Source organism: Haematobia irritans, chromosome 4 (genome assembly GCF_050003625.1).
Source record: "Haematobia irritans isolate KBUSLIRL chromosome 4, ASM5000362v1, whole genome shotgun sequence".
Taxonomy (NCBI): domain Eukaryota; kingdom Metazoa; phylum Arthropoda; class Insecta; order Diptera; family Muscidae; genus Haematobia; species Haematobia irritans.
In genome coordinates, this window is record NC_134400.1 from 131,305,512 (window position 1) to 131,317,860 (window position 12,349).

Genomic DNA, 12,349 nt, shown 5'->3' on the forward strand with positions numbered 1-12,349 from the left:
CACGTACCAAATTTCAACCAGATCGGATGAATTTTGCTTCTCCAAAAGGCACCGGAGGTCAAATCTGGGGATCGGTTTATATGGGTGCTATATATAATTATGGACTGATATGAACCAATTTCTGCATGGTTGTTGGATACCATATACTAACATGACGCACCAAATTTAAACCGAATCGGATGCTCTTCCAAGGGGCTCCGGAGGTCAAATCTGGGGATCGGTTTATATGGGGGCTATATATAATTATGGACCGATTTCGACCAATTTTTGCATGGGCGTTTAAGGCCATATATTAACACCACGTACCAAATATCAACTGAATCAGATGAATTTTGGTCTTCCAAGAGGCTCCGGAGGTCAAATCTGGTGATCGGTTTATATGGGGGCTATATATAATTATGCACCGATGTGGACCAATTTTTGCATGATATTAGAGACCATATACTAACACCATGTATCAAATTTCAGCCAGATCGGGTGAAATTTGCTTCTCTTAGAGGCTCCGCAAGCCAAATCGGGGGATCGGTTTATATGGGGGCTATATATAATTATTTGCCGATATGGACCACTTTTTGCATAGTTGTTAGAGACCATATACTAACACCATGTACCAAATTTCAGCCGGATCGGATGAAATTTTCTTCTCTTAGAGGCTCCGCAAGCCAAATCGGAGGATCGGTTTATATGGGGGCTATATATAATTATTTGCCGATATGGACCACTTTTTGCATAGTTGTTAGAGACCATATACTAACACAATGTACCAAATTTCAGCCGGATCGGATGAAATTTTCTTCTCTTAGAGGCTCCGAAAGCCAAATTTGGGGATCGGTTTATACGGGCGCTACACCGAAAGAATTCTCTTCGTTAATTTTACGAAGAATTCTTCATTAACTATTCTTCCTGAATTCTTCATTAAAATAACGAAATTTTCATTCATTTTCGTAAATTTTACGAAGAACATTTTACGAATATACGAAACTTCTACGAAACATTCTACATAAACTTTTCTTCGTAAAAAGTTCGTACTTTTAACGAAACTTTCTTCACTTTTCATGAATTTTGTGAAGAAGTTTTTACGAAAATTTTACGAAACATTCTGCGTTAAAATTTCTTCATAAAAAGTACGAAACATATTCTTTGAAATAACGAAGAAGTTTCATTGAAGTTGTAAAATTTCCGTTCGCGGCATTAAATTGTCTTTTATAATGTGCTTGAGTGCATTCCTTTATTCTATTTTTTTATGCAAGTCTATGCTACTTCTCATTTGGGTGATAGCGCGCTATGAATAAAAGTGAAGCAATAAAACTAAAAATTATTCAAAAACTTAAGATGTAAAGTAGTGATGTCATTTTTCACACTTGCAACTACAACCAAATGCACTTTCGACTATAAATTTTTTTCTAAAAGTTCGAACATTTTTCAGAAAAAAGTACGAAAGTTTTTCATAAAAAGTACGAACATTTTTCATAAAAACTACGTAAATTTTTTATAAAAAGTACGAAACATTTTCATAAAAAGAACGAAATTGTTTCATAAAAAGTACGAAGATTTTTCATAAAAAATACGAAGATTCTTCATAAAAAGTACGAATTGTTTTCTTACAAACTACGAAAATTTTGGAAGAACTTTTCTTCGTAAAAAGTACGAAATATTTCGTACTTTTAATGAAAAGTTTCTTTGGTTGTAAAACAATGACAAATTTCGTACTTTTAACGAAAATTTTCGTTCTTTTTACGAAGAAAATTCTTTCGGTGTATATATAATTATGGACCGTTGTGGACCAATTTTGCATGGTTGTTAGAGACCATATACTTACACCATGTACCAAATTTCAGCCGAATCGCATGAAATTTGCTTCTCTTAGAGGCTCCGCAAGCCAAATCTGGGGGTCCGTTTATATGGGGGCTATAGGTAAAAGTGGACCGATATGGCCCATTTGCAATACCATCTGACCTACACCAATAACAACTACTTGTCCCAAGTTTCAAGTCGATAGCTTGTTTCGTTCGGAAGTTGGCGTGATTTCAACAGACGGACGGACGGACATGCTCCGATCGACTCAGAATTTCACCACGAACCAGAATATATATACTTTATGGGGTCTTAGAGCAATATTTCGATGTCTTACAAACGGAATGACAAAGTTAATATACCCCCATCCCATGGTGGAGGGTATAAAAATGCCATTATTTTAAAGAAATTTGTCCTTAATATTTTGTAAATTTCGCATACTAAAATTTTGGTTGCATTTGGTTTAATATCACGCAAATAGTTTTTTTAGTCCATCTTGAACTTCATATGATACTAAAGACATGCTTGCAATTTTTAACTCCAATTTCCTGCAAACTACAAAAATTTCTGTAACAAGTGAAAAATTAATTATGTCTAGTAAATTTTCTCGAATTTATTGAAAAATATTTACTTATTTGTGTTATATCGCCGTAATGTCAACGTTTGTAATACTGTTTAGTTAAATTTTTCTTAAACTAATCTAAATTGTCTAATATTAAACAACAATTTTCTTCGCGGTGGGTTGGTTCACTGTAATTTCAGTGCGTATATTGATTTTTTAAAATCTCGATAATCCCCGAATGAAAGAACGATATCCGCTTAAAATTATATACACAGACTTCGTTTTGAAGAAACTGCACAGAAAAAAATTGAAATAATATGAAAGATTATGCAACATAAACTTTTAACCCTTTCATTACTGATGTCCACTTAGAAGGACATTCGATAAAGACACCAAATTATATTTTCCCACTTAGTTTCGATTTATTTCTCGATGTTATTTTAAAGTAGAGGCTTTCAGCTAAATAAGCTATATATATTGTCCATATTGGTGAGGTCTAAAATACATTTTTATAAACTTCTTTAACAATAAACGAAAAATACGAAAATTTGAGAAAATTTTTGTACTATATGATTCTAGTAAATGGACATTTATGCAAAAACTATAGCTGATATTTTTACGGGTTCTTTTTTGTATTTTTTCTCACAATATGAAAGATATTATAGGCCAAAAAGCGCTTATTTCCGCAAGGCCATTTGGTCACAATTCAAGAATCAAGTTTTCAGAACAAGCTCATATAGCTCTTGAAGTAATTGAGGTAGGTTTTCGAAATGACAATTTTTGTTCTACATGCTCTTAGTACAAGTAAAAAAAGAAGAAAAATAAAAGTTTTTATCATTAGGTTTATTTCGGTAGTGAAAGGGTTAATTACACACCATGCGTTAATCCGTGCGTTGATGGAAGGGCGGCAGTCTTTTCGAGCTGTTGATTTCAAAGAGAAATGCCAACTCTTCAATCATCGGACGCACGGTATGTAATTCAACCTTAAATGTTAGGTCGCGTAATTAACATTACATCCCAGCAAAAAAAGTTGCGAACAAGTTCATTTTAGATCAGGAAGAGATGCAAAATTGGGGCAGAAGCGATGAGTTTAACATGGCCTTGTCATAGGACGGATATCCACTATTTCCACAACTGTTGCACTGAATTTGCATTACTTCTTAAGGTCTAATCCGAATTCAGTGTTTTGGATTTGAATTAAAAAATTTGATAATATTTTGCCAAATAAATTATTTTTATATTTTCATGATTACACCCTGCGCCACACTGGGGAACAGGGTATTATAAGTTAGTGCATATGTTTGCAACACCAAGAAGGAGATGAGATAGACACATGGTGTCTTTGGCAAAAATGCTCAGGGTGGGCTCCTTAGTCGATATAGCCATGTCCGTCTGTCCGTGAACACATTTTTGTAATCAAAGTCTAAGTCTAATCAAAGTCGCAGTTTTAGTCCAATCGACTTCAAATTTGGCACAAGTGTGTGTTTTGGCTCAGAATAGAACCCTATTTTGGAAGAAATCGGTTCAGATTTAGATATAGCTCCCATATATATGTTTTCTTGATTTCGACAAAAATGGTCAAAATACCAACATCGCCACTGCTTAGTCGAAAAGTTGTAAAAATGACTCTAATTTTCCTAAACTTCTAATACATATATATCGAGCGATAAATCATAAATAAACTTTTTCGAAGTTTCCTTAAAATTGCTTCAGATTTAAATGTTTCCCATATTTTTTTACTAACATTGTGTTCTACCCTAGTGCATTAGCCTTAAATTTTGAGTCTATAGATTTTGTAGAAGTCTATCAAATTCTGTCCAGATCGAGTGATATTTAAATGTATGTATTTTGGACAAACCTTTATATATAGCCCCCAACACATTTGACGGATGTGATATGGTATCGAAAAGTTAGATTTACAAAGTGGTGCAGGGTATAATATAGTCGGCCCCGCCCGACTTTAGACTTTCTTACTTGTTTTTTTTTTTATTGTAAAAACTCAAACAAAAGAAGAACGTGAAGTCAAGTATAAACATACATAAATAATTTTATAATATACACATAAATTTATTTAGGCGTGAACAGTTTTTTACTAGCATTTAACACCATTTTAAATGCATTTAAAACTTTTTGTGTTTTTTGTACCTAATTTCATATTTACCTTTAAGGGCGGTATTAAGTTGGCATTATCGCTCTAAAATGGCCCTGTTTTGCCTTTTACGTTTCTTTAACAATTCGTTTTAAAGAAAATAAACTTTTTCAATTTTTTTAGCTGCAAAACTCGAACTTAATGCCCGCTTTTATATTTGAAGGTGTCCGTCAACTCCTCTTGGACTACTTATTAACAGAGTTGCCCTGTCACAAACTGTGACTTTTGCGACGGTATAATACGTATGTCGCAAAAGTCGTAAACCTACTGTAGAAAACCAAATTTTGAATAGAAGAAATCTTGAACATTTTTTAATTTAGTTTGACAGCATTCGCTGTGAGTTTCTGTAGAAATTTCTTACACGCAGAGAAGAAATATGATCACCTCAAACATGTTTCAGGAGCAAAATGTTATTTTTGTAGGGTGACCATGTATGATGTTTGTCACTAAAATGTTATTTTCTCGTCAAATATAACCTGCTTGCCGAAATCAGATACATGATTTCCGAGAAAATAATATGGTTGCGAAAACCATGTAACAAAACATGGGGGTATATTAACTTTGTCATTCATGGGGGTATATTAACTTTGTCATTCCGTTTGTAACACATCGAAATATTGCTCTAAGACACCATAAAGTATATATATTCTGGGTCGTGGTGAAATTCTGAGTCGATCTAAGCATGTCCGTCCGTCCGTCCGTCCGTCAGTTGAAATCACGCTAACTTCCGAACGAAACAAGCTATCGACTTGAAACTTGACACAAGTAGTTGTTATCGATGTAGGTCGGATGGTATTGCAAATGGGCCATATCGGTCCACTTTTACGTATAGCCCCCATATAAAGGGACCCTCAGATTTGGCTTGTGGAGCCTCTAACAGAAGCATATTTCATCCGATCCGGCTGAAATTTGGTATATGGTGTTGGTATATGGTCTCTAACAACCATTGTTAAAGAATTGTCTTCGAAAAGAAAGAAAACCTATTCGCGATTAAAATTCCCAAAGAAAAGAAAAGAATATTTCAAACACTGAGTATTTGCACAGAATTTATTACTTAAGTAACAAAGTATATACTCAAATGTTTCAACACAAATTGCTGAAAAAAAAGTTTATGGGTTAGTTCAGTTATTTTACGATCTGGATTGTTCAGCAGCCAAAAACAGAAAAAAAAGAATAATTTTCAGTCTGATCTCAATACCCAATTTCAAAATTCATTGGAATATTGAAAAATTTCTCTAATCTCTCATTAGAATTTTTTATGCATGTAAGTTACACCTAGGCCTCGTTAAATTAAAACATAATGTTTGAAATTCTTTAAATGTTTACATATTTAATATAAGCTTTGAAGTTAAAAACAAAGCCGATGATCTCGCCGAGGCCGAAGTGTAGTGAAGATCAAAATATGTTAGTACGTTTGTATGTTCGTTGCTCACCTAGTTTGTTTGTCATTACTTTGGAATAAATATTTAAGTAAGTAGGTGTATGTATGTTTACAATGTTAGTATGTTTTTGTTTTAGAACATTGCAAATCAAGTGAGCGACAACATAAATATCTATTGCTGAGTATATACTGAGAAAAAATTACATAAGTACAAACATTGATATATATATAAAATAAAAATTTTAGTAAATGATTTTAGTTTTATTTTGACATGAATTATTTTTTTGTTAACATGTAATTGGTTCGCAGAAATTTACGCGAACATGCTCGCCCCGAAGAACGGATGTTCTTAAAATGATAAATAATGTAGCTGTGGGATGGCCGTGTTGGGAGTGTTTTAGTCGAGCATTTGCTCCGCTGTGCTCCGACTCACAGCGTTCATTGATAGGCTCCATCCCAGGCCACCAAACTGCATGGATGATAGAAGTGTCGATGATTTTATATTTCCATTATGATAAATGATGGTTTGAATAAGGCAAAGTGATTCACTGCGGTAGTAACTAGTTATTAGAATCCGATATAGAGTTGTGCTGTGGAAGAAAACATAATTTAGAAAGAGGTCTTTTTGTAATTTTATTTTTTGTTGAAACAGATACCACCCTTATTTTTCCATCAGGTCCAGGATGAGTGTCAACAATGCGTCCAAGTAACCACTGTCCGGGAGCACATCTTTCATCTGATATTAGTACGAGTTCACCGATTTTTGCATTTTTTTTTTCCTTAAGCCATTTTGGTCTTGCTTGAAGGCGATTAATATACTCACTATGCCATCTTTTCCAGAAATGTTGTTTCATTTTTTCAATATTTTTCCAGCGTGATAAACGGTTTGAACTTGTGTCAAGTAATGACTCTTCTGGAACAGAGTTTGTAGGCTCACCTATAAGAAAATGTGCTGGAGTCAAGGCTTCAAAATCTGTTGGATCTGCTGAGAGAGGGCATAAAGGTCGAGAATTTAGACAACTTTCGATTTGGCACAAAAGAGTCGATAATTCTTCGAAATTCAAAAGCCTATCATTTACTATCCGTTTTAAGTGATGCTTCACAGACTTGACACCAGCCTCCCACAGACCACCAAAATTGGGAGAGGCTGGTGGAATAAAATGCCAATTCGTACAATTTAAACTAAGGGCGTGTCGAAGGTCATCGGGTAATGATTTTGAACTCCTATTGAAGAGTATTTTGAGTTCCTTAGACGCACCCACAAAATTAGTACCACAATCTGAATAGATATCCGTGCATGTACCCCTTCGAGAAACAAATCTTCTAAAGGCTGCCATAAATGCATTTGTAGTGAGGTCTGAAACGGCTTCCAAGTGCAAAGCTTTTGTGACCATGCAAACAAATACACAAATGTAGCCTTTAGAAATAATCGTTGATCTAAGAGATGAATTTTTCAACATTATTGGACCAGCATAGTCTACTCCACTATGCTTAAATGGCCGAGAAGCGTTTAAACGAACAGCGGGCAAATTACCCATGATTTGTTGTGAAGTCTTCGCTGAAAATCTAAAACATTTCATGCATTTATGAATAATCGTTTTAGCCAGCTGGTTACCGGATATAATCCAAAACTTACGACCCACATAGGACATTGTTAAAGTAATGCCACCATGCAAAGTTTTCTCGTGTGAATCGAGAATTAAAAGTGATGATAAAGGGTTTCGCTTCGAAAGTGTAATTGGGTGTTTCATGTCAAAAGCAAAACTAGAATTTTGCAACCTACCTCCTACCCGTAGTAGTCCTTCATTATCAATGAAGGGCATTAGCTTAATTAGGGAACTTCCCTTCAAAGTATTGCCGATACGCAGAAGTTTGAATTCGTCAGGATAGTCTATAACCTGGACGATTTTAATAATACGATGAAGAGTAGTATTAATTTCAGCCAGCGTTAGCGAACCGGTAATTTTTAAAGTAGGATGTTTGCAATTGTAAATAAATCGGAAACACAATGATAAAGTACGTAATAAAGTTTGCATACTCGAAAATCGAGAAAGTACTTCGGGATATATGTTTCCAGTCAAATTGTGCGAAGATAACTTTTTAGTTCTCTCCTCTTCCGATGTTCCAAGATGACTGAGATTCATAAAGAAATTTGGGACCATACCACCAGGTTTCATCCCTGATTAATTCATCAGGAAAAACGCCTCTTGAAGCTCCGTCTGCAGGATTCAAGGACGATGGTACATATCTCCACTGGCGAGGTTTAGAATAGTGCTGAATATGTGAGACTCGGTTGGCAACATAGACAGTCCAAGTCGAAGGTGGCTTTTGAAGCCAGCTAAGAACTGTAGAACTATCACTCCAATAAAATATGTCCCGAATACCAAATCCATTCAAGGATTGGTTTACACCATTAGTAAGATCGACAAGCAATTTAGCAGCGCAAAGTTCCAATCTGGGTATTGATATCGTTTTGATTGGTGTCACCTTTGACTTGGCTTGCAATATATTAACAAATATTTTACCAGCCGAAACAATTCTGCAATACACAACTGCTGCGTAGGCAATATTCGAAGCATCACAGAAACAATGAAGGTCAATGTAACAATTGGGTGACCAACTAAACCATCGTGGGATATTCAAATTCTCAAGTGTTTTCAAAGAATTCCTGTACTTAAGCCAGGTATTTCTAATATCAGTGGGAATCTCCGTGTCCCAATCTAAACCATTTTCCCAAAGGGCCTTAAAAAGAGACTTGGCTATAACTGTTGATGGCGTCAACCATCCAAGAGGGTCATATAGTCTAGCCGACTCCGACAATATAAGTCGCTTGGTGAAATGAGAGATATCATCAAGATTCACATTAAAAGAAAAGGAATCGGTCCGTGTATTCCATTGGAGACCAAGCGTTTTCACCACATTATCATGGTCGAATCCTAATGTAATGGATGGATCCCTATCCTCTTTAGAAATGTCTTCCAAGAAATCGTTGGAATTTGAGATCCACTTGCGTAGATTACAGCCACCCCTTCGCAAAAGCTCATTCAAATTGTCCCTCAAAAGTCTGGCGTCTTCAATGTTGTCAGCCCCAGAAATAATATCGTCAACATACGAATCAGAAACTAAAACTTGGGAAGCTTTTGGAAAAACAATTTTAAAATCTTCCGCAAGTTTCTGAAGGACACGAATGGCAAGATAAGGAGCGCTAGTAGTACCGTAGGTAACCGTGTTCAGTTCATATATAGAAATTTCATCAAAAGGCTCATATCGCCATAAAATTTGTTGAAATTTTCTATGGTCAGGACATACGTCAATTTGTCGGAACATTTTTTCAATGTCCGCGCTAAATGCTATCTTATGCCTCCGCCATCTCGTGATGATAGAAGGGAGATCATTTTGTAGAGGAGGCCCACTACAAAGTTCCTCATTAAGAGAAGTATAACCGTATTGGTGACTACTACCATCAAAAACAACACGTAATTTGGTGGTAGTGCTAGTCTCTTTCAAAACGCCATGATGAGGTAAAAAATATGAATTCAAGCGAACACCACCTGGGTACTGTCCTATTTTTGTCATGTGCCCTAAGGATTCATATTCCCTCATGAATCTTTTATAATCGTCCGCAAATTGCGGCCGTCTCGAAAAAGATAATTCTAATTGACGGAACCTCCTGCATGCATTAATAATGTTATTATGCAATGTAGGACAGGAATTGTCCCTTAAAATCGATTTAAATGGTAAATTTACCATATAGCGACCATTCTCTCCCTGTTTCGTCGAGTTACTAAAGTAATTCTCACAGGACAAATCCTCATCTGTCAAATCTCTTTTAGGAAGTATTTCCTCTTGTTCCCAAAATGATCGCAAAATACCGTCGAGGCTTGCACAATGTATATGGATTCTATGAGAATAAATACTACCACTTAACCCCGAAAATACCCAGCCAAAGTGAGTATTTTGAAAGAACATTTTGTCATGGACAAACGATTCCGTAGGAATTTTGATTTGGGAACAAACGTCGGAACCAAGAATCAAATCTATTGGATCTGACATATAGAAATGAGGATCTGCCAAATTACCAACAGCAATCTCAGGCAAAGAAATGTGCTTAGTAAAGAAATCAGGAGAATACGAAGATAAGTTAGACAAGACCAAAGCGGTACAAGTCAAAACAAGTCGATCGTCACGAGTATAGAGATCGACATCCACTGAATATCTTGCTAAATTTCCGCATCCATCGCCCACACCTATCACCTTAGAATGAGTTTTAGCCCTCTTCAATCCTAACAATTGAACAGCAGACTCGGATATCAGGCTTCCCTGTGAGCCTGGATCTAAAAGAGCACGTAAAGTGAACGTTCCTCGAAAAGTAAACACTTTTAATCGAATAGTATACAAAAGGACTGATTGGAGCGAATGTGTGGTATGGGATGTAACTCGTGTCATGGTGTTATGCCCAGAATTAGGCGAGGAAATGGAAGGTGAAATAGAATGTTGCCCAGCATCTATAGGCTCATCCTGATGAAGTATTGTGTGATGCAATTGTTTGCATGAAATGCACCGAAAAGGTGATGTACAATTTATTGGTTCGTGACCAGTAACTAAACAATTGCGGCACACTTTCTTATTGATCAAAAAATCATTTTTGGTCGAAAGTGGTAAAGCCAAAAAAGTATAACATTTTGATAACCAATGATTTTTCTCACAATAAATGCAAACAGGAGAATTTTGTTTAGAAATCTTGCTAACATGACAAATTTTCTTAGCAGGGGTGAACCCCTTGTTATTTTTAAAAGATTTAGACTTAGAACTCGAGGGAAATTCATCAACCAATGACTCTAATGTTCGAAATGTCCTCTCGAGGAATGAAAAAAATTGAGAACGAGTAGGTAAATCAGTATTAGAGTTAAGGGAATTTTCCCAATCCCTACGTGTTTGTAAATCCAACTTCTGAATGAGCAAATGTAATAGTATTGGGTCCCAACTATCTGTGTCTACTTCTAAATTACCAAGCGATGAAAGACATTCTTGGGCAGAATCCAAAAGCAATTTAATGGATTGAAAACTTCCATCAGACCTCGGTATAGCAAACAATTTCGATATGAGACTCCCAACCAATATACGCCTGTTATGGTAACGCGCCTCCAACATCCGCCATGCTGATTCGTAATTAGCTTCGGTGGCCGATATGGCCTTAATAAGATTCGCTGCCTCTCCAGACAATGTGCCCTTCAAGTAGTAAAATTTCTGAACTTTATTAAGAGAATCGTTGTTGTGTACTAGGGAGCAATATATATCTCGAAATGGAACCCATTCCATATATTCCCCTGAAAATTTGGGCAAATTAATCTTAGGAAGCCTTGAATCAGAAATCACGCTAGTCTCACACCTAATATTTGGAGCAGCAAAAGTGCTCGCCATTGGAGATTGGCTTACCGAATTATCTGGTAACGAATCAATTATCTGGCCCTTTATCGTCAAAAATTTATCAGAAAAGGTAAAATAAACATCATCGGCCAAATACGGTACATCATGAACATCTAATGAAGTCTCGCGAGCTTCTCGCACTATTTTGTCATGTTGCCCCTCAAATCTAGAAAACAAATCATCAATTCTTTGAGCAAGTGCATTTAAATAACCATGGGTTCTTTCATCTCTGGATTTATTCTTTAATGTACATTCATATTTTATCAATAATTGCAACAAATCTCTTTGTTCTTTTATCAAAATATCCATGCTCCTTTTGGTTATTTAAACACGTGCACAAAAAATTGTAGATTTATTTTGAAGACCGATGAGCACAAAAAGCAATTTCACTGTATTTCACACGCGGTATGGAAAACTCGATAAATTTCCCGGGTTTCGGCACCAAATTTTATGTTAAAGAATTGTCTTCGAAAAGAAAGAAAACCTATTCGCGATTAAAATTCCCAAAGAAAAGAAAAGAATATTTCAAACACTGAGTATTTGCACAGAATTTATTACTTAAGTAACAAAGTATATACTCAAATGTTTCAACACAAATTGCTGAAAAAAAAGTTTATGGGTTAGTTCAGTTATTTTACGATCTGGATTGTTCAGCAGCCAAAAACAGAAAAAAAAGAATAATTTTCAGTCTGATCTCAATACCCAATTTCAAAATTCATTGGAATATTGAAAAATTTCTCTAATCTCTCATTAGAATTTTTTATGCATGTAAGTTACACCTAGGCCTCGTTAAATTAAAACATAATGTTTGAAATTCTTTAAATGTTTACATATTTAATATAAGCTTTGAAGTTAAAAACAAAGCCGATGATCTCGCCGAGGCCGAAGTGTAGTGAAGATCAAAATATGTTAGTACGTTTGTATGTTCGTTGCTCACCTAGTTTGTTTGTCATTACTTTGGAATAAATATTTAAGTAAGTAGGTGTATGTATGTTTACAATGTTAGTATGTTTTTGTTTTAGAACATTGCAAATCA

At 35.5% G+C, this 12,349-nt stretch overlaps 2 protein-coding genes across 2 annotated transcripts in view; both read right to left on the reverse strand.

Annotated features, from left to right (window-relative positions):
• Nucleotides 1–7,922, reverse strand: part of LOC142235767 (uncharacterized) — a 79,435-nt gene extending 71,513 nt beyond the window's left edge. Inside the window, exons 1-2 of the mRNA XM_075307024.1 lie at nt 6,598–7,922; nt 6,320–6,476 (exon numbers count right to left, since the gene is read on the reverse strand). Coding sequence (XP_075163139.1) covers nt 6,320–6,476; nt 6,598–7,922 — 1,482 coding nt within the window. The remainder of the gene's footprint in view (nt 1–6,319; nt 6,477–6,597) is intronic.
• Nucleotides 7,923–7,986: 64 nt separating this feature from the next.
• LOC142235768 (uncharacterized) lies at nt 7,987–11,622 on the reverse strand. The gene has a single exon (XM_075307025.1). The coding sequence runs from the start codon at nt 11,620–11,622 to the stop codon at nt 7,987–7,989; it is 3,636 nt and encodes a 1,211-aa protein (XP_075163140.1).
• Between the last annotated feature and the right edge of the window lie 727 nt (nt 11,623–12,349).